The following is a 26,234-nucleotide window of genomic DNA, read 5'->3' as shown; positions in this document are numbered from 1 at the left end:
ACAAGGACAGCCACATTGCTGTGCTCCTGTCACACCTCCACCTCCAGAGCCCTTCATCTCCCCAAACTGATACTCTGTGCCCACTAAACACCAACTCCTGTCCCTCCTTCAGCTCTCAGTACCCCATCCCACCCTCTGCCTCCGTGATTTAATGACTAAGCACCTCGTGAGGTGAAAACAGATGGCGTCTGTTCTGTACTGGCTCGTCTGCCCAGCATAGTTGTAGCATGTCAGTATCCCCTTTTTTGGGTACTTAACCACTGAGCCACATCCCCAGCCCTCTGTCACATTTTAAGGCTGAGTAATAGTCCACTGTGTGGACTTGCCATCTTTTGTTTATTCAATGTCTGTCAGTGGGCATGTGGATTGCTTCCAGGCTTCGATGTTGTGATCCAGCTGCTGTAAGTGAAGGAGTGCAGATACGTGCAGATGGATACCCAGAAGGGACTTGCTGGGCCATGTGGTAAATCTGCTGTTCTGTTTTCCATGGCGGCTGCACCATTTAACATTCCTGCCAACAGTGCACAAGAATTTCAATCTCTCCACATTCTTGCCAACAATTACTTTCTGTTTTTGGACAGTAGCCCTTCTGATGGATGTAAGGTAATATCTAATTGTGATGCTGAACATGTTTTCATGTGTTTATTGGCCATTCATATTTCTTCTTGAGAAAAATATCGATTGAAGTCCTTTTCCTATTTTTTAATTGAGTTGTTGGGTTTTGTTTCTTGAAGCTTCCTTGGTTTTTTAAGCCAGGGTAGGTGATATTTATTGCTCATAAAGCCAAAGGCCATAAGAAGAGGAAGTGTTTGCTATGTGCATGCAGAGTGAACGACCTGTGCAACATTAAATACTGCCCTACTAGTATTTATACAATTGGAGGTTAGTTTTAGAGGCATCATATTTCTTTCCCACTTTTACATTTTAGTTTACCTGACAGTATAACACCCACTCCCCAAAATCATGGCCTTTTACCCCTTGTTTTCAATACTTTATAAATATAGAAACTAAGTGTAGTTTCTCCAGACTGGCTACTTCTCTTGGATATCACTGTGGGGCTCTGGGCTTAACCCCAAAGTCCTCTGAGCCCTGCCGTGCCCACAGTGCCAAGGAAGTGCCCCTGCAGGGCCCACTAGTGTGGCATCGCCAGGCTGATGGAAGGCACATCACTGCAGGCAGCCAGGAACAAGATGGATTTTTTCCTCTGTGGAAGTGGCCTCCCACCTGTGGGCAGGTTAAATCTGGCTGTAGGACTTGTGCTGCCCTGTGCTGGGGTGTACGAGGTGTGCCTCCCCTGGCGGAAGGCCTGGTCAGCCACCCTTTTCTGCCTCCTGCTTGTTTTTATGGCACTATTTCTGGAGAGCAGTGAATTTCTGCTTTTCCTCAGTGTGTTTGTGACTTTAGCTGGAAAACCTTTTGTGGTTCAAAATTGTCTCCATTCAGTATTTGAATCAGTGACACAAGCTAGGGTAGGATGAGGTGCCGGGGAGGCAGCGGGCAGGCGCACTGTGTCCTGTGCTCCAGGCGCACTCTGTCCAGGGCTGCCTGTGCTGACAGTGGTGAGCAGATTCAGGGGGAAGCCAACACTGGTGAGTGAAAGGGACTTCTTCACAGTTCTCTCCTCCGGAACACCGGAGGGCAAGGAGGCAGTGTTGGGTTGGCTCTGAGTGCTTCCCTAGCCTCCACCCGCCAGCTCGTCCCCACAGTGCATTCTCTACACTTCCAGGCCAAGAATAGCCTCGGTGCTCAGTGTGTTGAAAATAGAAATCTCAAGCATCCTGAGTGCTGATGATGTGGATTGCAGTTTGTGTTTTTTCTCACTACAGTGGAGAAACTTTCTGAAGAAAAGGTGTTCGCATTGCTTAGTTATTTATTGCCTTGTGGTTTTATTTCCTTATTTCATAAAAAAGGAGAAGTATTAGAAAATTTCAGAATATTTTAGTGGTTAAAATGTCTGTTTCTTCTGGTTTGGTTGGTGCTTATCAAGCAAACGTTCCACAGGCTGATTAGCCTCAGTTATGTCTTTAAGATGAGGGGACGGCAGGGATGCTGACATTGCTACATGTGTCAGGGTGCAGCTGACACATCTGTGGTCAGCAGATCAGGCATTACATGGCCACAAAATTCATGGTTTTGTGTCTGGTCTCTGTTTTGATGGAGCATTTTGATGTCTCAGACTGCCTTGACTGAACGTCTCAGAACCCTTGGGAGATTCTAATGCATGTAACATTCTCCAAAGAACCCGGGCACATCCCTGATTTCTCAAAGTGAAAACAGAATATTAGACCTTACCCTGGTACATTGAAGCTCATGATTTATCTCTGATTTAACATGATTTTTATTTTGGTCTCTGAATTGCAAATCAGATATTTATTATGTGGTTTATTAAAAAAAGCCAAGTAGAGGTCTCTCTGGGAAAATATTTTAATAAAATGTATCTTTAGGGGCTGGGGATGTGGCTCAAGCAGTAACACGCTCGCCTGGCATGCGCCAGGCACTGGGTTCGATCCTCAGCACCACATAAAAATAAAAAAAATAACGATGTTGTGTTCACCGAAAACTAAAAAGTAAATATTAAAAAATTTTCTCTATCTCTCTCTCTCTTTTAAAAAAATGTACCTTTATTTCAGTATGTTAAATAGTGAAGATGAAGAGATATTCAATAATGAAGAATGTGAATATGCGTCCAAAAAAAGGAAAAAGGACCATTTCAGAAATGACACAAATACTCAAAGTAAGATCATTTTCCACAATACTACGATGTTGTGCTTGTTGAGTATGTTGAGATGCCTGATTGCTTTGGCTGTGCCACCTTTTAAAAATGAGCAGTGCTGTGGGTGTGTCAGCAAGCACTCTGTCCAGTGTTGCCTGCTGAGTTAGTGATCAGACGTATATTTCCATCGTTTGAATTTTAGGGTTCATACAAACAGAAGATGGCAAAACCCACAACGCTGCCCCCCATCCTGAGGGTGGTCACAGTTGAGTCCCTTCCTGAGCAGGGAAGCCAACAGAAAAGGGGAGGACATTCGGGGCAGGACTAGACGTGGGAGGAGCTGGGGTTAGGGACGTGGGAGGCTGCACAGGTAGAAGGGCACAGGAACTCTCCTGGCAGCATCCAGAGCAGTCTCTGACACCTTCCCGGTGTGAGAAGGCAGGCATCAGGGAGAGGCTTTGTTTGTGGAACACAGAGGCGTCCAGGTGCAGAAGGAGGGTTGGATGTGTAGTTCCTCGTTATTCACGCTCTGATGTCCCTGCAGCCACCACTAGCACTAGTTTTCTCTTCAGCTGCTGAGATGGGGGCCATCTGATGTCATTTCCACTTCGGTCTCTCAGCACCCTCAGCCCTTCAGGGACAAGGCATTTCAGTTTCCCTTGCCCCACGGAAAGCACCTTTGTTCCTATAATGCAGCCAGTAACTTAGTTACATGTCCACTGCTGAGGTTCCTTTAAGATCTTCATCTTGAAATAACTTGCATGTTTTAAAAACAGAGTTGATTTTTATTTCAGGTTTTTATCGTGAAAAATGGATCTATGTCCATAAAGAAAGCACAAAAGAAGTAAGTATTTTATTATAAATAGGAGCCTATCCCGAATAGCCTCTGTTGAATATGTAATGTCACCTTAAAGAAGTTATTGTTTTTGAATATCAGGTTTGTGATTCACATTCTGATAGGTGTGTATATGTGAGTAGCGTTTGAAGCGATGATTCACAGTTGTGTGCGTGTGCATAGGTATGACTGTGGGTTGTGAATGTGTGCATGTGCACATAGGTGGATGTGTTTGTAGTGCATATTCTACCTGATTGTGTGTGTTGTGTGTGCATATATGCATTGTGTGTTGTGTATGTTTTGTCATGCATCTGATATATGGGATGTGGGGTGTGTGTGTGTGTGTGTATATATATATGTGATGTATGGTGTGTGCATATGTGTGGTGTGTGCATATGTATGGTATTTGTGGTATTTGCTCTGCATATTTGTTACGTGTGCATGCGTGGTGTGTGTGTGTGTCTGCGCACACACTGCATGATCCCCTGTACATCTCTGAACCCAGGGTGGTTATTTCAGACCAGGTTGTGAGGTGTATTCTGTTGGTGGGAGCCATGGCTACAGGTGAGGATGCTCCTTGCTCTGATGTGTGTGTGTTGGAGTGAGGGTGACCATTGAGCCCCTCTTTTTGTGTGGAGACTGACTCCTATGGAATTGCTCTCGACTGGAGCAGCAGAGCAGTGGGAGTGCTTGCCAGCCTTTGATTTCCAGGTCAGCAAAGCTTCCTTAAGAGCCATCAAGCCCTCATTAGCTTCCAGCTCTGTTTCCTTTCTCTCTCCTTAGTGCCAAGGAAGCCTGGCCCTTATTTACCCCTCTCAAAACTGTGCATTTGCTTCCATTCACAGCTGTTGGGGAAAGTAATCCGGGGAGGAATTATTTAGTACATGGTAAAAGTTAGGATGAGTTAAGTGTCCTGGAAGTGTTAACAGTGGATATCTTTAAACTAGCCCAGCAGCCTAGAAACTTAGGGATTTGATTCTGAGAAAACTATTGACCTATTTGGTGGTGGTTAGTATTGTTAAATGGGTATAACATGACTCTAGTTCTTAACACGTACTCTGGGACGCCATGGGAAGATTGACAGAATCTAACCTACTTTGTACAAAACAAGGTGTGGAGCTTGTAAAAGACAATTCAGTATTTCACCTTCTGTGCGTTACTGCACAAATCGCAACTGGAATTTGTGTTGAGGCAACAGGGATGTCCAGGAGTCCTTGGTTAGTGTCTAATGAGCTTGGGATTGCCCAGGACTGGCACTGGGAGCTAATAGGTCCTCATCCCCCCCACCACCACACCTTCCTACTTATACCTGGTATACACCCACGTGGCCTGCAAAGGCAAGCACACTTGTGTGGTTCACTCTGAACCAGACCCATTCCTGTTGTGAGATGATAGCTGTCTGGAAGAGGTGTCTGCACCAACATTTAGAATGTCATTCATTCAAAAAGGAAGAAATTTAGACTGTAAGCTGGGATGTATCTGATGTATTAGGTTGCAGTCTGCATCTGTTTATGCTTGGCTTCACCATACAATGGAAATGCCCTAGGAAAGCATTCTGCACAAGAGATGCTCAGTGGACACGTATGTTGACTGTTTCAGATAAGCGTGGGGTTGGTCTCTGCACACATTAGGACTACCCTTGGCGTGGACACGCAACCAGGAGTGCCTCCAAGGCCGTGTCTGAGACCAGCAGACATTCTGCTGCCCCAGCTGCCCCCAGTCCAGCCCCACTGGCCTGTTTGGAATCTGGGGAGTCATCTGTCACTTCTTACAGTTCCTGTCATTGTCCTCCAGTTCACATGTCCCCACAACTCTGAATTAAAACCCTACTTATAGACATTAGGTATGTGAAACAAAGGTGGAGTTCTGCAGACTGGGGAGTACAAGGTCTCCATTAAGGGAGGTCTGCAGGGTAGGAGAGTACTCTTCAGCTTCAGTTAGACCTTTGATCTCATTACCAGCTTTTTTGTTTTGGGTGCTGGGCACCCATACCCCTATCTTGGAAACTTGCCATCCTCAGATCCACCACATGCCTTCAGACCTCTCACCCACAGCCAGGGGGCCCTCTGAGCCTTGCACCTTGTGACTGAGCCTCCTGGTGCATGGTGGGTAGGAGTTTGGGACCCACCTTAACCATAGCACATTCCCAGCCCTGGGCAGTACAGACCTCCCTGCAGGGAAATCCTTCTCTAGCATGTGCAATGCCAGCATCCTTGGGCCTATTTGTATCTGCCCTACCTGTCCATAGCAAAAGAAGACAGCCAGGGGCTGGGATTGTGGCTCAGTGGTAGAGCGCTTGCCTAACAGTGTGAGGCACTGGGTTCGATTCTCATTACTGCATATAAATGAATAACATTTTTAAAAATTTTAAAAAGAAGCCACTGAGGGATTCTGTAAATACATATGGAAGAAATCTTCTGTATGAAAGCAGATGTACTTTGCATCAACTTTAAAACATGTCCACCTGGCCAGGCAGCCATTGATTGTTGACTGTGCTGACCACTGACTAATCTCACTCCCCTGCTTTTCAGAGGCACGGCTACTGCACTCTAGGGGAGGCGTTCAACCGCCTGGACTTCTCCAGTGCCATCCAGGATATCCGGAGGTTTACATATGTGGTCAAAGTAAGTTTTCTATTTCAAAAATAGCCTTGCTAAGTCTGGGACGCGGCTCAGTGGGAGAGCACTTGCCTAGCGTACACTAGGCCCTGGGTTCAATCCCAGTACTATAGAAGGAGAAAAAAAAATGCTTTGATGATTCTTTCATACCTGTTTTGAAGATGATGAATATGAAGTACCCAAGATGCTTCTTGCAGCTGCAGCAAGATCTTCCCACTGGCTGTAGGAAGAAAAAGGCATATTCAGGAAGGAACACAGGAGTCAGGGACCTCCCTCCCGCAGGCTATCCCTGCCACCCTGGGCTCTGAGTTCCCAGGGGCCACACCTTAGCTTTAGTTACTGGGAAAGCAGGCTTTCTCCAGCACATCCTGCTATGCCTACAGATGGGTCATGAGGCAGGACATCAGAGATGGTGTGTTTTGGTCAAGCCTCTGACCCTTCTTTGCTATGCATGATTGTATTTTCCCCTTTGGTCTTACTGTAGGTAGAGTTGGTCACTCTTGTCTTCATTCAGACTTTTACAACCCTGGGAATCACTCCCCAGTCTTTTTAGCCCTGAGATCTCGTCCCTGTCTCCCAGTTTCTCAGATCTGTTCAGTAATGAGGTTGGAAACCTAGAAAGCCACCGTGGGCCAAGACATCTGTATTATGAGGTTTCAAAGACATTTCACCTCTCTCCTGAGGTGGCTTAGTAGCCTCAGCCTCCTTGGCTGTGCATGGTGAGGATGCAGAGGGCGAGCACCTGTGGAGGACCGCTCAGGGGAGCGGCTCCACTCCTCTGCTAAGGGACCTCAAAGTGATTGAGCCTCCTTGTGCATGGTGTGTGGGAGTTTGGGACCCACCTTAAGGGCTGCTGCTGTTCCCTCGTCTTCTGTCTTCTCTTGAGGTGGCAGTGGGCAAGGACTAGGCTGCACATAGTAGGTCCTTTACCATCAGGATGCAGGGTGAGAAGACAAGGACAGAAACCAAATCTCACTGTCCTGGCACCAGGAGACGTTGTTGACACTTCATTTCCCATGATTCTGAAAACTGTGATAGAAAGCAAGTGGCTTCTCAGTCATCCAGAGACATTTGAAAACAGTGTCGGTCAACATAAGTCTTTGAAAGGTGCCGTCCTTAACGCTTGTGTGGACATTGCTCAGCGGGCCGCCACAGGGACAAGTCAAGGGCTGATGTGTTGTTGTCATGCTGCATTCAGAGCCCTGCTGTGTCACAGAGTCCTCAAACACAGTAGGCATTTCTTATTCCTGAGTGGGAGAAGAGCAAACCAGTCACCTTTCCCATGGCTTGTTGTAAGGTACTCCACTGACTTTTGCCACTGTTAAGGATTCTCTGAAGTTTGGCTTAAAGTATGCACTGGCTAGTAGGACATTCTAAAATCATCAAAATTTTTTGCCAAGTACAAGTACCTTCTCTTTTCAAGAATACTTGTTTCTTAGAAAACATGGAGCATATTATTTCTCCTTTTAAGAAAATTCTTCACAAAAGGATGTCCTCCCATCTTCCAAGTTAGCAGAATTTCTTATGCAGAAAAGGATGCATTTATATATTTTGAAAACCTTTATTAAGTGGTTGATTTGTGATTGAAAGTAGCCTATTTGATGAACTCCAGGTATTTATATAATTTTCCCCCTTAACAAACCTGCTAGGGGCCAGGGTTGTGGCTCAGTGGCAGAGTGCTTGCCTAGCATGTGTGAGGCGCTGGGTTCCATCCTCAGCGTCACATATAAATAAATAAAAAATAAAGGTACATCAACAACTAAAAAAAGTAAAATAAAAATTAAAAAACAACGTGCTGGATGAAAGTACATGAGCAAAGTGTGTTAATGCTCCGAAGGAAGGACAGTGAGAGACCGGCCTTGGGGCCTGCTGTGGAAGTCAGCTTCACTGGAAGGGAGCATCTTTCTTCTGACATGGGCGTCTGACCGCAACTGAAGTGAGTCTGACCACGTAGCTCTGGGCATAATTGACAATGATGGGCTTTGTTCATCAAGTGAGGGCTGACAAAAGCTTGTCTTCCAGTGGACCCCAAGCTCCATTTGAGATTGGAATCGCCTTGAGACCGTTTGCAAGTGCTGTACCCTCTTGCTTTTGTTTATTTTTTTGTTGTTGTTTATTTTTTTTTTTAAAGAGAGAGTGAGAGAGGAGAGAGAGAGAGAAATTTTAATATTTATTTCTTAGTTCTCGGCGGACACAACATCTTTGTTGGTATGTGGGGCTGGGGATTGAACCCGGGCCGCACGCACGCCAGACGGGCGCGCTACCACCTGAGCCACATTCCCAGCCCCTCTTGCTTTTGTTTAACTCAGCAACTTTATCCTCTCAGCAAGGTGACTTGTGGAGCACGCCTAATGCAGCAACTAAGGATGCTTTTACAAAATTAGAACATAAGTTAGAAAGTAGTTGGCTTGGGGGGAAGTAACACTCTGTCTTTCTGCCAGTGCCATAAGTCTGTGGACAAGGCGAGTCCCGTCTGGATTGTAAGTGAATGAAGGGTGGTCCAGGAGGGAGCTCTGCTGGAGCACCTGAGGGCAGGAGCCTGTGGAGGTCTGCAGGTAGCTGCTGAGGCTCTGGCCAGCCACCCTTGAAACCACAAACTGCACACAGGTTCAGAGAGTCAGCAGCCCCAAGGACCACAGGTTCTGTTCATTTTGAGTTAAAGACAGTGAAAATGACCTCAAAATCAAATGAGCAAACTTCATGCCATGGGAGGTTATGGAGAGCTACAGGGCAGCCAGCCAGGAGGTGGGGAGCCCTGAAGCCAAACTGCTACACTGGCTCCACCCATCGCAGCTGTGACTTTGGGCTGTTCTTTCTCTCTGCATCTTTTTCTGTTATCCATGCATCAGGGATGATGGTGACCACTGCCTCACAGGCATCATGAGAATCAAAGGCCATCAAATCAAGGACTTCAAGTGATGCCCCTGTGATTGCAGCTCAGTTCATGCTCACGTGGGAATCTGGTGAGTCCAGAAGTCAGATTGGAGCACAGCTGCTTTGCTCTGCCCAGTGCACATCGTGCTGTGAGACGAACTTAGAAATAAGACAGAGCTGAGGCTGGCTGCCCTCCTCCACCCTCTCATGCCCAGGGAGTCAGAAGCCATGGTTTTGTTTGGCCTTACTGAATTTGAGCTGCATGATCAACAGAGACTGGCCTCTTTGATATGATCACATTTTCCTCTGTGGCCATTTTCATAGATGGTTCTCATAATATTCTGACATATGAAGTAATACAAATTCTCTATTTGAAGGATATAACTTTTACTATTTAAGATACAATTTTTGGTGATCAATTTTTGGTGATTACTTAGTTTTTCTGTGTCCTTGTTTAAAATTGTCAAATTTTAAGAGATAAATAAAAATCTTCCACAATATTTTTGTTTTAAACAAGATTTTCAAAATGCGAAAAAATTTTGCTTTAGAGCTATATCGAAACTTAGGGTTGTTGTATTTTCCTTGTAAATTGTGTCTTTTGCCCTTTTATCTTAATTATCACTTTGCCCGGGATCATCTTAGTTTGCAGATGCTGGTGTTGGCCCAGGTGGGTCCATGAGTGAGCCCTCCGGGGTGACCAGTCTAAGCCTTGTGCGAGTGACTTTGGCATCTTTCTGAAGCTTTTTTCAGGCCTAATACTGGAAAGTGTCATTTGTGTTGCAGGTGGGGGTCATCATCTCCTGGGATACCTGCTACTGTCCCTGCAGGCTCCTCCCCTGGAGCTCAGTTGTAACTCGAACTGTGCCCGGGGGACCAAGGACACCGAGGGGTGGCTCGTGGAGTCGATCTGTTGATATTTGGCATTTGGTGTTAAGAAGGTTTGAGTGTGATTCTCCCTGTTTCGGTGTTTGGCGTGCTGCTCTGCACATCCTCTGGCTATCCGGGGTAATAGGAGAGTCCTCCTCCTTGCGTGCCACATGCCAGGTGGCCTGGAGCTGGCTGGAAAGGAGGCAGGCATCCTAGGCAGGAGATGGAAATGATCTTGACCTTAGAAGCCCCACCTACTGCAGGACCTCCCTTCTGCGGCCCTCACTGTTCTTATAGGTGAGAAACAGGGTATGATGACTTTCTTTTCTCTTTCCTTTGAGGAACAGGAGCTGTTTGTGTTCTGGTCTGTTCCCTTCATGTCCTCAGATTGAATCTGTGTGGGATGGCTTTTGGGTGTTGGAGGCTCCACTTCAGTCCAGAATTCAGAATGGACAAGAAGTCCATTGTCGTGCAGATCTTAAGTTCCTTCTGTCAATCCTGCTTTATTAGCAGCAGAGCTAATAACCTATAGAACTGAATCCTGTCTCTGAACTGGCTCTCCACTGAGGCCGGGGCTCACAGTGCCGGTTATGCCAAGGGATAGACAAGGACCTAGTTTGCAGTGTGATTCTGAACTGAGAAGAGAGGAGGGCTGGCGTGTGTTTCAGTGGTATAGTGCTTGCCTAGGATGTGGAGGCCCTGGGCTCCATCCTCAGCACACCACAGCAAGGGCACAAAAGCATACACATACTGAAAGCTTAGGCACAGGACTGAATTTCAGCCCTGGCTTCTCGGCTTCACTGGGCTCATGCTGACCTGGCCTCTGGTCGAAGCCCTGGCTCTGCTTCTGTGTCATTTCAGCACAGAGTTCTCCCATAGAAACACATGGAAGCTGCAGAATGTTTGTTCAGAAGATTACCACGGGACTGTCGTATTTATAATGTTATTTGTGGGCTGTGTGAGTTAGCATTTTCTTCTCTCTCTCTGGAAATAAAATCCCCCAAGAAGAAGGAAGGGATGACAAATTCCATTTTCCAAGAAATAGACAGATGCAGTTCGTGGACTTTGTGAGATGCGTAAGGCCTCCCCCACAGCCAGTACTGGTAGAAATACCATAGGCAGACCGAGCAAACATGCTTGGGTGGCAGAGACTCACCACCCGCTGCATGAGGAGCCCTGGGTACTGGACCCGGCCACAGTAAGAGCAGAGGCTAGTGTGAGGCTAGCTGCGAAGGGCTTCTCCAACCAGTCATATCAGACATGGGCTCCAGGGTTGTCCACACGTGCAGCCATGCAGGAGGGAGCCTGACATAGATGAGCTCGGCAGCTGCCCTGGTTCTCCTCCCGGAGTCTCCTGCAGAACAGGGCCCAGGAGATTCTGCCTGCCCAGAAGCAGACATAAAAGAGAAGATGGCTTTTACCACATGATCATTCTCTGAAGAAAATATGGAAAGAGCAGCTAAATGAACACCAGAAAAATATATCCATGAAGCAGGGTGGATGCCGTAACCACATTTCAACATGATGGAGGACCAGAAACCAGCCAGTGAGGCAGTTCTGCAAAGGCAGGCTCAGGACAGAAGCTGAAGAAAGATGTGAGCACCACCAAGGAGGTGAGGGGAGAGGCAGGTGAGCCTGCAGAAAAGGTCACAGGCACCGGGGGACTGGAGAAGCCCAGGGGGTAGAGGTGCAAGCTTCGCAGACCATCAGAACGGAGCCACATGGTCGTCTCAGGACTAAGGCTCGGCACAGCTGCAGAGGACACGGGGTGGTGGGTACCCTCCCCAGATCCTCAGAGAGCAGCATTGGAGGGAAGGCTTGGCCCTCTTCCCCGTGGCTTGTGTGTGAGTCAGCTGCTGCTCCACCCAGGTGCTGGGCCCTGAGGCAAAGCGAGGGACTTGCTGCAGGGAAACAAACCAGAGTCCTCACAGAGTGGGAAGAATGGGCCCTCAGACTGCTCCTTCTTCGTTAGGCAATGGAGAAGTCCTTGCTGGATCCTCGTGGACTGTGTGTCTAAACAGCATTTTGTTTGGAGGCTGCAGACAGGAGCACTGACCACATAGGAACACAGATAATATTGTTTTTGCATAGATTTAGAAAACTTTAATTGTCACATAATAATTGAACAAATTTGTGAGGTACAGTGTTCTGGCCACATAGTTTATAACTAGCTTGTCCATTTCCTCACACATTCATTATTTCTTTGTGGCAAGTACATTCAAGACCACTCTGCTGGTTTTGAGATCCACAGTGTTGTTGTTAAGGACATTCACCCTACTCTGCTTGTCGACACCAGTGCTCCTCCTGTCCAGCTGTAGTGTGGCACAGGTCAGCCGAGCCTCTGCTCACCCTCCCAAGCTCCTGCTCACACTGTGGTCCTGTCTTCTGTGAGAATAGCTGTTGAAGATTCCACATGCGAGAGACTGTGTCTGGCTTATTTCACATAACACAGTCATTTCCATTTCTATCGGTGTTGTCTCCAAAGGCTGCATTTGTACACTGATTTTTATCCTGCACCTTCCTGAATTTGATGATTAGTTCTAGTAGTTTTTTGGCAGTCAGACCTTGTCATCTGCCAACGGTGAGAGTTTGACTTCCTCTGGTCCGACTGGGATGCCCTGGCTAGGATTTCCAGGATTGTATTGACTGACAGTGCACAGTGGGCATCTGGTCCCCTCCAGACTAGAGAGTTCTCAGCTGCCCCTCCAGGATGCTGGTAGCTGGGGGCGTGTGCTGTGTGCCTTCCGTCCCTCTTGTGTCAATGGTTTTTGTCCTGAAGGATGTTGACTTCCATCAGATGCTCTGTCCAAGCAACCTTGTGGATTTTGCCCTGGAGACTGCTTCCCTGACCACCATGGCGAGTCGTCTTGACATGCTGCTGGCCCCGGTTGCTAGAGTTCTGTGGGCCTTTGTCCCCCAGGATGCTGGCTGGTGGTGTTCTGTTGTGTCCTAGTCTGATTTTGGCACCAGGCCATGCTGGCCTCCTAGAATGCATTAGGATAATTCCTCCCCTCCTTGGTGTAATCTGAGAAGAAGTGCAATTAGTTCTTCAAGTGCTTGGCAGAACCCAGCAGTGGAGCTGGGTAGTCCTGGACTTTTCTGGGACAGGGATTTTACTCCTTGCTCAGGCTTGTTACTCACTGTTGATCTGTACAGGTTTTCTGTTTCCTGGTGATTCAGTCTTCGTAAGTTGTGTGCTTCAGGAGTTTCCTCTAGAAGGTAGTGTAGAAGGATCTGTCTGAAATGGTCACAGCTCCTGTTTTTAGTCCAGACCTTGGCAATCATGAGCATTTTTGAGGAAACTAACTTCAACCAATCAAGAGATGGCTAGGAAAGCAGTGGCAACAGAAGTGGACATCAGCAGTGGCCCAGTGCACTAACTGTGGCCGGGAGGTGACATGCGCGGACCAGGGTGCAGGACCGAAGTGAATGTCCTAGACCCTGGCAGTGAAGAGGTGGTGCAGCTTGCAACACAAGGTGGGGAGAGGGCCACAGGGCAAGGGGGAGGGGCAAGAGAATGTCAGCTTTACCCTGAGTGTTTGGAAACCACTGGGACTGAGACGTGCTGTTGAGGTGCGGGAGGGTGAGAGAACAGTGCTGGGAACCACTGGGACTGAGACGTGCTGTCGAGGTGCGGGAGGGTGAGAGAACAGTGCTGGGTTAAATTACAAAAGTAACTTCTGGGATGAACACAAAAACTTCCCTAAGTTCTAAAGGAAAATGAGGACTTTCTTTAAAAGTTACCAAACAAAAATATGTCATACAAATAAGGCCAAACCCACGTTGAATCAGTAAAGATAGGCTGGTTAGGCCAGAGGTTTCCAGATAGAACCAGAAAGCAGAGCGACTCCAGGCTGTGCCAGAGCAGCACACCAAAATGCAGACTCTTGGGGGAGGGCGGTGGGCTCAAACCAGGAGGAGAGGTATGGAAGAAAAGCACATCAGCTTTGTGAGGCCAGCATGGCGAGGGTGCTGTGTGAGGCCAGAGGGCAGGCAGAGGTGGATGTGTGCACTCTTCATGCCTGGAGTGAGGCTTGCACCTTGCAGATCCCAGGTGGTCTTCACTGTGGGGCCCTCGATGTTCTGCCAGTGTTGCTGAAAGAGCTGGAGCATGGCATGGCTTCTGTCTTTCCGTTTCCAAAGGGAAGGGCCTGTTGACTTTCTGATTGTGTGGTCAGCAAACAACCGTGAGTCTGGGTATGAAATAGCATCACAGTGGGTCTGATCAGGACAGGCACATCCACATCCCCATCCTGTAGCCTCTTGTTGAGCACCTGCACAGGCCTGGAGGGCAGAAGGCATCCTGCACAATGGCCTTCCTGGAGTGTTCCCAGGGTAAGACAGGTGATAGCCATTTCCTATATGGATGCAGACTGCCCAGGGCTGGCCAGGAGCCTTGGTCCAGGTGTCTTCCTTCTGCACTGTGCCTTGTCACCATGCTTGTGTTCCATGTCACATGGATTTGAAGATGCTTAGCTTTCTTTTCCCTCTCTCTTTAGCTATTGCAGCTGATTGCAAAATCCCAGTTAACTTCATTGAGTGGTGTTGCACAGAAGAATTACTTCAACATTCTGGATAAAATTGTTCAGAAGGGTAAGACAATCACTGATGTTTCAAATAATCTGAATCCTCATTAGAAATTTAGGGCAAGAAGAGATTTTTCTTTTCTCTTTCCCCAGTATTTATGTAGTGAAAAACAATAATACAGACACATGACAACGTCAGACAGGAAGGCAGGTTGTCCCCGAAGTCCCAGAGTTCTTTCGGTGCCGGTTTTCTTTCTGAAATCTCTCTTGGCACACCAGAGAACCAGTCTCCCAGTTCTACAGAGCCACTGTGCCTTCTCATGATCAGCCAGCTACACTTTACTTGGCTGAGTGGCTCCGCAAACAGCAAGATGGTGGTTCATTCACTCTGGCCAATAATTCTATAATAATATTCTTTTAAATTTAATGAGCTTGCTTTTGTTATTGTAGCAGCAGTCAGTAGAGGGAAGTTTAAATTTTATACCATTAGTTTAGTGCACATGTAAAACTTAAATATTCTCTTTATGACAAGTACCAAAAAAAGTATATACTGACCATTTTAAAGGCAAAATTGTAGCTCCAGCTGAAGATTTGCTGATAAAATGTAAAATTTTTAAAAATCTCATTATACTTGGGATATCTCAAAAATGAAGCCAGTTTAGGCTGTAATAAAATTACACACTTGTTTTTTTATTGTGGTAAAATACATCTGACGTTTACCACTCTAACCATTGTTAAGTGTGCAGTTCGGCAGCATTGCGTGTATCACCACCATCCATCTCAAGAACGTCTTCTCTGCCCAATTGAATTCTGTCCCCATGGAACACCAGTTCTGGCCCCTGGCATCCACACTCTGTGTTCTGATGCGATTCTGATTGTTGTTACTTCATGGAAGTAGAAGTGCACTGTCACAACCTGCATGATGTTTACTCAGTTTCCCCAAACTAGGGCAGTGAGTCAGATTAGAAATATTAAAGATATGAGAAATAAGTGAAACAGCGGGATCCGAGGGGGACCAGCTCTGATGAGACTGGATCTAACAAAGAACAAGAGTCTGCATTTCATTTTCATAGGTAGGGACATCAAAGTGTGCCAGTGTGACCAGCTTCTTGAGGAAAATAGGATGAAGATGGGAAAAATAACTTGTTTGGGGATTGGCAGGTTACGCCCATCTCCTCTACCTCTGGGCAGCTGTGATTTGAAATTAAGCCTTTCTGAACTAGTGAGTTCCATGGCAAACATAGACTTTCCCCGGTCAACAGGAATCAACTTGCAAAGGGGCATTCCCCAGGCACCCTTGCACTGAGCAGTGAGTGTTTCACTGTCCAGGGTCTCACATAGTTCAAAGCAGTGACTTGTCACCTGCCCACAACAGTGCACCATCTTTGTCCTTGCGAGGCTTGCATTCACTCCACACAGGGTCTTCTGGGCTCGTGGTGTGGCGGCACCTCAGTCTTCTGCTTAAGGCTGATACTCCATCGTGAGGATGGTCAATAGACACCTGGGTGTGAGGCTAGACCAGTGCACAGCGTGGTTCATTACATCAGCCCGTCACTTTGTGTTCCTTTTCCAGTGCTCTGTGACCACCAGAACCCTCGCCTGATCAAGAACCTCCTGCAGGACCTGAGCTCCACCCTCTGCACCCTCATTAGAGGGGTAGGGAAGTCAGTGTTGGTGGGCAACATCAACATTTGGATTTGCCGTTTAGAAACTGTCCTTAACTGGCAACAGCAACTACAGAACCTTCAGATGACGAAGGTATGAGTGTCTTTCTTCTTTTAAATATTGTTTTATTGACACTTAGTAACTATATGCACTTATGTACAGAGTGGCACTTAGTGTGTACAATGCAATGATCACGATCATGTCAGGGTAATTGGCGTATCTGTCACCTCAGTGCCATTTCTTTGAGTTGGGAACATTTCAGAATTCTCTGTTATCTGCTTTGAAATATTCTATTAGTTATTGTCAATCATCATTATCCTCCGGTGCCACAGAACATGAGCCATGACCCTCCCATTCAGCAGCACCTGGACCTGTTACCTCCTATTCCATCCTCCTTCCCACCTGGCAGCCACTCTTCCTCAGTTCTGTGGATCAGCTTTAGCTTCCACAAATGAAAAGGCGTGGTGCTTGTCCTTCTGGGCCTGACTTATTTCACTTAACATAGTATGTTCTAGTTCCATCCATTTTGCTGCAAATGACAGGATTCTATTATCTTTGGGGCTGAATAGTGTCCCACTGTGTATATACATTTTCTTTATTTATCCATCAGTGGGCACCAGGGTTGATACATATCATAGCTCTTGCAAATGATGCTGCAGAGGATGTACCGGGCAGGAGTTTCCCCACCCCATGGGCTTGGGTTCCTTGGGATGTGTAGCCCATGGTGGAGTGACTGGATCACACTGAAGGTCTGTCTGAGGTTTGAGGGACCTACACACCGTTCTCCATATGGCTGTACTAATTGGCACTCCTGTCAACCAGGTCTCAAGTCCTCCTTCCTCCACATCCTCTCCAGATAATAACAGCCATTGGGACTGTGGTGAGGGGTATTTCCTGAGGATCAGTGATGCTGCATGTTTTCATGCAACTGTGCCATTTCTGTGTCCTCTCTTGAGACATGTTGTTTCAGTTAGTTGACCCATTTTTAACTGGATTTTTTGGAGTTTCCTGTGTGTTCCAGAAATTAACTCCTTGCTGGATGAGCAAGCTCCAACACTTCTCCCATTCTGCATGTCTTACTTCATGGGATGGGCTGCTCCCTGCTGTGGTCTCCCTTGCTGTGTAGGAGCTTTGAGTTGATAAGCCTGATTTGCCAATTCTTGCTTTTGTTGCCTGTGCTTTTGGAGCTGGCAGCAAGCTCACTGTCTCACTGTCTAGAGCACGACAGTGATAGAAGCACCAGCTGGTGTGTGCTGGCTGGGCTTGGTGGTGGTCTCCGGGCAGCACTGATCTGGAGCATTCGATAGCTTCTCACTGTGCTGGCTTCAGGCCACCCAGAGGTCAGCTGGTTCATAGAACTCCTCCATGTGGCAGAACTGGCTCCCGGTGCTTGTTGGGATTGCAGGCTTTCCCAGCAGAGGTCTCCCAGCCCAGGGGCCGGCAGCACCTGCACTAGGGGCTGTTGAGGACCTGATATTGCAGGTGCATGGGGTACTAGGGAATGGGCCTTACTGGCTCTGAAGCAGGCAAGAGGGGAGAGAACAGTACGCTGGTGCCCGGGCCTTGCCTGTGGGTGGGGTGGGAGCAGGCCAGGACCCTGAGGTGGCAGGCACTGTCCAGGCCAACTGACGTTGGTGCCAGTCCTCCATGACATAAAGGGGCCTGTGACTGTAGGGCTTACAGAGGTGGGATTGGTGACATTCACTGCAGCCCAGGCCCATCCCACAGCCCAAAGGGTGTTGCTCCTTGGTCAGCCTGGCCTAGTCAGCAGAGGGCTCTGCCTGCCACAGCAGTGTCCAGGAGGCCTCCCTGCCTCACCTGCAAATGGCCTGCATATTTATAGGTACAGTGGGGCCCTTAAGCTGGACCTGGGAACAGGTGCTACGCTGCCCTTGGCTCTGAACCTCACTGCTCCAGGAGTCTCTCTGTTGCTTTGTGCCTAATCTTCATGGCCTTGGCAGTAAGACAGACTCAGAAAGTGCCACTGTTTGGGTCTGCTTAGACGCACACTGCCTCCTGTGGGACTCTGCCCTGTGCTGGACAGCAGGGACAACGGCTTCCACTTGAGCCACAAGCACTTGGGTCGTCAGTAGCAAGGGATGCTCGCCCATTCTTGGACTACAGCCAGGGTGGGGCTGCTGCCGCCACCCCTGGTCCCATCAGCTGAGAAGACAGAAACAGACCACAGGATCCTGTCGGAATGTCAGGGCACAGTGTCCTCCTGCAGAGGATGACGGCAGGAACACTGCACTCCCAGAAATCTAGTGATTTCCTGAACCAAACCCCAAAGTTAGTTCATCCTGCAAAACCAGATGGTCAGTGTCCACTTCTGCAGGAGTATGGGAAGAGTGCCAGCTGTCTTCACAGTAGAGTGCAGTGACCAGTGGGGATGAGAGAATCAGGAAGCACAACCAGAAGCTGCCGATATGCCACAGACCCAGGCATCATCTCAGGACACTAGGAAGAAGTGCTTCCAGAGAGGGTGTGGGAACACCGACACAGCTGGACCAAGGCCCAAAGAGCCCAGGGGGTGAGCCCAAACCCCACTCATCACCTGGTCAGCCTCACAGTGGAGCTGAGCTGGCCCACCACCCAGGCTTCATGTTACCCCCGGCCTCTGCCTTTCTGCATCCCCTCAAGTGCAGGCACAGCATGCTTGTGCTCAAGCTGCATGAAGGGAGGACATGGCTTTGCGTGTGTGTGTGTGTGTGTGTGTGTGTGTATATACTCACATAGGCTGGCAGCCAGAGGGGGCACCTTGGGCTTGTGGGGTGAGCACAGAAGTGGAGCATATGGAGGCAGATGGCTGTAGGTAACGGCAGTGTCCACTGCAGACGCACTGAGTGGACCTCGCTGTGTGATGTAACACGCAGCCATATCACCAAACACCTATGCCTCAGACATCAGGCTGCACCCACACACACACAGACAAGTTCTGCTTCTAGTTATGTCTTAATGTGGAAAAGTAAAACTCTTAAACAATAGCTAAAATCATGCTGAAGGGGCCTGCGAAGACACTGTCTCTGAAACACGTTCTGGTCACATTAACGCTTCCCCTGTTTGGAGCCCACTTCTCCTGGGCGTGCCCTGAAACAGCCGGTGAAGCTCTCAGCTCTGAACATGAGCATAGAGCTGGTGTGTGGAGTGTGTGGCCTTCTGGCACCAGTCCTGCCCCAGGTCGCTGTGTGGGAGCTCTTGGAGGGCTTGTGCCTCCACCTTGTCAGGCATCACTGGGGCACATCTGTGCTTCTGTGTGACCACAGCTGCTGCTGCCTCAGCGAGATGCTGTCCATGTTTCCTTCCAGCAGGTGAATGATGGCCTCACCCTCAGCGACCTGCCGTTACACACGCTGAGCAACATCCTCCACCGCTTCTCGGACGGGTGGGATGTCGTCACCCTGGGCCAGGTGACGCCCACCCTGTACGTGCTCAGCGAGGACAGGCAACTGTGGAAGAAGCTGTGTCAGTACCATTTTGCTGAAAAGCAGGTGGGTGTGTGCATGACACACTTGGCTGCAGAGGCCCGTGTGCCCCGCCAGGTCTGTCCTGGCCACTAGAGAGGGGCTGAGCTCCAGTTCTGAGCATCAGGGTGACTAGGCTGTATTTCCCATATTTAAAAAGAACCATGATTTTGAAAATCACCCAGAAACAACTAGCACAGCCACAGCATGTTCGCTGTCCCACTTGTTGGTGGCAGGTTCCCCAGGGTCCCCTTCATCTAAGGAGCTCATCTCCAGCTGTGTGTCCTGGAAAAGCCTCACAGCTCTGGGAGGCCTGGCTTCCTGTCCCCAGGCACAGACGTGTGTTCAGGGCAGCCTGCCGAGGGCCTTCCCCATCCATGGCCAGGTCCTGCTGGACTGCTTCAGAGCCTCTGCAGAGCCGACTCTGCACACAAGGGAGGGCAGATGACACCCTGTGCAGCTCATCAGACATCACTCCAATTAAGTACTATGAGCACTGGGTGTGTGCAGGTGTGGGACGGAACATGCGCTTTCAGGGCCAGGCGTAGCTTAGTAACAGACCCTGAAAAAGAAGCAGACATATTAGAAATGTGTGCACAGGGCGCAGGTGGGAAGCATCCTCATGGTGAAACCAACAGAAGTGAGCTTGGACCGGTCGTCTCAAGTGACCAACAGGCTTGACTTGAGCTTCTGATGTGGGTGAGGGATTCAGAGTCAGAAAACATGGGCAAGTGGGCTGCTCCCCTTGTGCATGGGTGGGCACCGTGCTGGTAGAAGAGGGGGCAACTGAGCTTGCTTTTATTCCAGGAGACTGCTGTTTACAGCCGGGTATGTCAGGACTCCCCTTTACTTTTCAAGTCCTCACAGACTCCATCATCATTTGCAGAGTCCCCAGAAACAGGGACCCAGCTCAAGTATGGCGTAAAGCACTGCTCTTAGGAGCAAGGCACAGAGTGAGGGCATTGTGGTGGGCACGGACGGCAGGCTCTGCCAGCTGCGGCCGTGGGTGCACCTTGGGCTTCTGTGGGCACCACGGAAGAGCTCCTCTCTTTTCCCACAACCAAGAGTGTAGCGTTCCTTTATGATGCTGTTGCTTCGTGTGGCTGTCCCTGCCACGAGTGTGGGGTCAAGCATCATCACCCCATGTCTGCTTTCTGTCCCTAGACATCCGTGTTCTGTACATCCCTGTTCTGGACATCTAGCTTCTTACCCTCAGCTCATGCGGTCCTACAAACCGAGCTTCTGTCCCTCTGTGGACACCCCGGGTGTTTTTGTCCACTCCTCACTGGGGGACGCTGGCTTTGCGCCACCTGTGCTGTTACAGTTGCTCACCTCCAGGTTTGTGGACATGCTCCACCCCTAGGAACACACCCTAGAGAAGGAGCTGCTGGCCAGGTGGGGCTGCGTTTGGCCTGGGGAACTGGCTAGTTGTCTCCGTACTCGACTCCCGGCAGCAGCGTTAGGGTCCCACACTTGTGGGGTGTGAGGGGTGTTGTGCCCTGTGTCCCTGGCTGGTTGGGCACCTCTTTATTTTCTCATTCTATTGCCTATTCTTACATGGGGCTGTCTTTGTATTGAGTTGTGTTCTTTATGTGTTCTGCATACAAGTCCCTTATCAGACAAATGACATGAGTTGCTTATTTTATGCATCATGGACATCATGCCAGTTCTGGGTCATCAAACCCGTTGCACAGCTTCAGTGGTATCAGTATACAGGTATCCCACCATTGACTTGTCCCTTATTGGTGTAATCCAAGTAAGTTTAATTTCAAATAATTGTTTCGTGAACTCTGCTGCCTTTTAAAAATAGCTTTACACTTTAAATTGTTTTGGAAATCATTTGCCAATTCTCAACAGAATTTTGTTTGTTTAGTTTTGTAGACATTTGATCCTTTCAGAAAAAGGACATGTAGAATGGAAGTTGATGTATTTCACACTTCAGAAGTATTACCCAACCAAGGAGCAGTATGGAGACACCTTGCATTTTTGCCGGCACTGCAGCATCCTCTTCTGGAAGGTAATCATTTAAGTGTCTCCTGGAATGTGAGGGCTGTAATGCGGCAAAACAGATCATTCACCTGTATTTTAAGTGGAAAGGTAAGAATAAAATGGAGAACGCTGTCTGTGGCATGTTTCACCAGCCTGTTGAAAACAGATGCCGTGTCCTCTCCCCATGGACGTCAGTGACAGGAGAGAGGGCAGAGGTGGCTCCTGAACATTGTTGCTTATCAGCAAGGCTTTGGTGAAAAACTTAGACACATCATCTGCTCATCTACAGCACCCACTGTGTCAGAAGAGCAGAGCTGGAGCCCTTCACCTGTGCCTACTGTGGTCTTAGACTTGGTGCCCGCTCTCTGATGACATGCTTTCTGTGCAGGGAACAGCCCTGCAGGCCCTTCGGTGGCATGACTTGTTTTCTTGGCTCGTTAATGTCTCATCCTGGAATGCGTTTCGGTGGTGAACCTGGCATTTGATGGTGTGGATGTTGAGGCTTCAGTGGGGAAAAGGTGATCAAACTACGGAGGCCTGACGCTGATGGCAGTGCCGGTCCTGACCCCACTGCCCACCCACTGCCCAGGGCCCCCTCCCAACTGTTTCCAGGCTGGGCAAGGGTTGGCCTCTCCTGGGAACAGGTGTCTGGCTCCCAATCTCTGAATTGAGGCAGCTGCAGATCCTGTTCTGACTGACCTTTGTTTTACATTTATCTATGTTATCAGATGGGTCACAGGCAAGCTCTAGAGTGTTTGGAAAGAGACAGCTGCTTTCACTGCAGACTCCACTGGTGATGCTCTGGCTTGTTATGGTGGTCCACCGCTGAGTGGACCATGTGAGGGGCCTGTTTCTCTCATGTTGGTTAACAGGCTTTACTTGTTCCATCAGAGGTAAGCAGGCCATGCAGTGACTCAGGCCTCAGCAAGCACGGCATAGGAGGTTCTACCCCTTCAGGTTTACTGTCCTGTGTTGGAGAGTGCCGTCCCTCTTCCTCAGAATCAGCAGCCACAACACAGCTTTGCTCCCTAATGCTGTAAAGAGCAGGGAACGTCCTGTGTCCTGATGTCTTGGGTGGTCCCAGGAGAGCACATGGCTCCGATCCCTCCCCCCTCATGGGCACAGAGGCACCTGCCGGTGCCCTGGCCTGAAAGCAGAGGACATGTGCAGCAGCTCTCACTCTGCTTTGACTCCTTACCTGGTGGGAGCCAGGCCAGGCCCAGGGGATGCTCTGAATTGCTCACACTACTGAGAACGCAGCTCCCACCCAGTCACAGCTGGTGACAGTCGGTACGTCTAGTTTGAACTGATGCTGATAAGCGTCGCTTGTCTCTTTTCTCCTGAGCATATTACTTGATTTTATAGAAACGATGAAAGTAATGATAATTCTATACGTGAAATAACTTTTCATGGTATAGAAACCTTTCAGTTTGGTGAAGACGTCAACATTCTTACAAGAATATGTAAGAATATTGGAGCTCGCACTATCTGCTAAGTAGTTAATAAAGAAACACACACTTTCTTGTGAGTTTCTGTGGTTATGTCAGTGAAAGAGGTGCTGCTTAGGTTTCCTGAGTCAGAACACTCGGCAAGGTGCCTGTGGGCTTACAGAGCTGTGGCCAGAGCCTGAAGTGAGGCAGGCTTGACCTGTCCAGCACCCAGGTCTGGGAACATCTCCTATGAGCACTCTGACCAGCCGCCCCTACTCATGAGCAGGGAGAATGTGGGAACCCTCCAGATGGGCTAGGAGCGCAGGGCTGGGGCCTGTGGGGAGCAGCAGGCTTGCTGGTCCTCCTGGTAGAGGCTGAACGAGACACTTGGAGGTTCAGATCCACACACCCATTATCTAGCATGGAGGAGTAGCCCCTCGAGGAAAAGGAGGAATGAAGGACTTTTTCCAAATGTCCCTTGCACATTGAAACACGAGCCTTGCTTTGTGTTTCTTGGTGAACAGTTGTGAAGATTTAGCACAGGGGCCTTGTGAGTTTTCAGTTTGAGAGAATTAAAAGGAAATGGAGTATCTGTGTCCCAAGACTATCTTCAGTTGTATGGGATTCGGGGTGTCGGGTGGTTCCTGTCTTTTCGTACTTTGCATTGCCCTAGTTACCATTTTTATTTTCATAAGTAATCTGCACAGTCCTGAATGACCACGTGCAGCTCTTCCTAACCCATCTTTCCTTCTCCTCTCTGCTGCCTCCCGCGGGCTTTTCTGCGTGCTAAGGACTACCATCTCGCTTGGCTCCTGAAGGTACTGCCTGTCTCCACTGCGCTGCGCGTGCCTTCTCCTCGCCCTGCCTGGCAACAGCCTTGCTCAGGTTCCTGCCCTCAGGAAAACTGGAGACCATCCATAAAAACACACTCAGTTCCGGGGGGGGGGGGGGGGGGGGGGGTGGTGGTGCTGGAGAGCCCAGGGCTGCCCCACGCGGCCTTGCCAAGAGGGCGTCTGCTTCTTCACAGGCTTGCTTTTCTTCTCTCACTTCTGAACTACAATTCTGTCTCTTTGGCCGTGGGCAGCACTGGGCAGCACACCCTGGGTTCTCCCCATCCTTCCTGAATAAGGGCTCCAGGTGGGCAGAGGCCAGCCACTCCCCTGGCCTGAGCCCAGTAGAGGGATCCCAATTGCAAGGTCTGCATGGGCCAGGAGGAGGTGGGAGGGAGCTGGCAGGGAGACCAGCAGCCCCTGCACTGGTAGCTCCTCACACTCAGGATAGCACTGGTGTCCTGCTCCACTGCAGGCCTCAGGAATCCACCAAGGAGGTACCATGGCACCATTGGGTGAGGTCAGGGTCCCCTTTGCCAAGTGCTGGTGTCTTCTCTGCAGCTGTGACTGACAGTGGTAGTGGCAAGTTCCTAACCCAGCTCCCCTCCCCACAGGACTCAGGTCACCCCTGCACTGCGGCTGACCCGGACAGCTGCTTCACGCCCGTGTCCCCACAGCACTTCATCGATCTCTTCAAATTCTAAAGGCAGCCCCCTGCTGGGCCGTCAGATGTGAGCACCGCGCATTCTGTGCTTCGTTGGTGGAGTGTTCTCGTGACCAAAATCCAGGACGGTTCTGCTGCTGGCCGTATCTGGAGGCCCACACTTCTGGAAAGAACTGGAAAGAACATGAAAAACTGCCACTCTGGGCTGTGCAGCAGGAATGGTGGTTGTACATTTCTGTCTTTGAAGGAGTCAGGAGACCCAAGAAAATCATTTCTGTTCTTCCTTTTAAACTTCTTTTCTTCTAAGCATCTTAAAATTTGCAATTTTGTATATTTATAAATCAGATCAAAAAAGATTTTTGGTTTTAAACTCTACATTCTGTGCTAAATAGATACGAATGACCAAGAATATGCTTCTGGGGTGTCAAGTGACAGTTTTCCATGGACATCTTCCACCCCACAGGGGAAGAGGGGAGAACACTGATCCTTCTCCCCTCTTAAATAAATAAATATCGCAGTTACTTTCACAAAAGCCTTGGCGATGCCAGGTAAGTCCTCCAATATCAGAGGGACCCAGGGAAGCACTGAGCATGTCCCATCAGCGGGGCGGGGCGGTGACTGTGCGGACTGTCCCTAGCCTTGCTGGGGGACGCCCAGGAGAAGGCCTCTGCCAGAAGGGCAGCAGCACAACGTGAAGACGGCCGCCACAGGAGCACAGTGGCCTCGTGTGTCCCGAGGTGGCTTTGCCAGTGTGCATCCTACTGAAGACGATGTCAAGTGATGTCATTCACATCAGTCTAAAGAGTTTTATTTTAAAACAAAGCATGTCCATTTTAGGAAATTTTGAAAATGAAGGTATGTAAATAAATAAATATCACTCCTAATTCCATAATGCAAATACAAGTAAGTGACCCTCAGCAGCTGCTGTGTGGAACTGCACCACTGTCCACTCATCTCTGCATGGGGTGAGAGACCTTGGCAAATCATTTCTTTAAAATGTCCTTCCCCCTGGGCACAGTTGCACACACCTGCAATCCCAGCTACTCAGGAGCCTGAGTAGGAGGATCACAAGTTCAAGGCCAGCCTGGGCAGGGAAATAGCTCAGTGGTACAGCACTTGCCTAGCAGGCGTGAGGCCCTGTATTCAATCCCCAGCACCGCAAAAACGACCAAAAGTAAATAAATAAAAGACTAAGCGTGTTAAAATTTGTGAATAGGCATAACGTATTTTGGATCTTCGGTCCTTCATTCTGTGCTGAGCTGACATAAAAGCTCAAGAACAGTTTCCTGACGTCAGATGACAGGTTCCCTCCAGATGGATGCAGACCCTCAGCCCCTGTGTGTAGACCCAGAGGAGAGCTTTTCATGAAATCATAAAACACCCTGTCTGCTGCAACCAGAAGCCTCCTCCTGTGTCATTCGAAGCCCTGGCTGCTGTGAAGGTCAGCAGTGGGTAGCCTCTGAGCCTGCATGGGGCAGTCCACAGCAGGACCAAGGTGACCAGCGCATCTCCAGAGACATGCTGGGCTGCGGGCGGCACTGTGCTCTCTGTGTTTTCTCTTGGGTGCTGTCTTGTTCGTGTGGTTTTTTTCTTGAAAGGTTGTAATTTATTACAGTGCTGTTCAGCTGGGCTGAGGAACCACTACATCTGCATTTAACTTGCATGAATTGAGCAGTTTCTCGCAGAGAAAAGTGTACTGTCCTGTAGGGATCCACTCTTCAGCTCATCCTGGGTCAGGAGAGGCCTCCCTGGCGTCTGCGTA

General features: G+C 49.0%; 1 protein-coding gene across 7 annotated transcripts in view; it reads left to right on the top strand.

Annotated features, from left to right (window-relative positions):
* Positions 1-25,890, top strand: part of Fbxo25 (F-box protein 25) — a 52,600-nt gene extending 26,710 nt beyond the window's left edge. For 5 of the 7 annotated variants that reach the window (XM_026382143.2, XM_026382142.2, XM_077792521.1 and 2 more), the window contains exons 3-10: positions 2,631-2,734; positions 3,508-3,557; positions 6,080-6,172; positions 14,407-14,500; positions 16,007-16,191; positions 19,404-19,586; positions 21,433-21,576; positions 24,423-25,890. In XM_026382143.2, coding sequence (XP_026237928.2) covers positions 2,631-2,734; positions 3,508-3,557; positions 6,080-6,172; positions 14,407-14,500; positions 16,007-16,191; positions 19,404-19,586; positions 21,433-21,576; positions 24,423-24,512 — 943 coding nt within the window. In that variant the 3' untranslated portion in view covers positions 24,513-25,890. Of the gene's footprint in view, positions 1-2,630; positions 2,735-3,507; positions 3,558-6,079; positions 6,173-14,406; positions 14,501-16,006; positions 16,192-19,403; positions 19,587-21,432; positions 21,577-23,769; positions 23,797-24,422 lie in introns of all 7 variants that reach the window. The other 2 variants (XM_077792522.1, XM_026382145.2) reach the window with 2 other exon arrangements.
* The last annotated feature ends 344 nt before the right edge of the window (positions 25,891-26,234 follow it).

Source organism: Urocitellus parryii, chromosome 14, assembly GCF_045843805.1.
Source record: "Urocitellus parryii isolate mUroPar1 chromosome 14, mUroPar1.hap1, whole genome shotgun sequence".
In the NCBI taxonomy this organism is placed as follows: domain Eukaryota; kingdom Metazoa; phylum Chordata; class Mammalia; order Rodentia; family Sciuridae; genus Urocitellus; species Urocitellus parryii.
The sequence above is the reverse complement of the archived record's forward strand: the minus strand, read 5'-3'. Positions and strand labels throughout refer to the sequence as shown.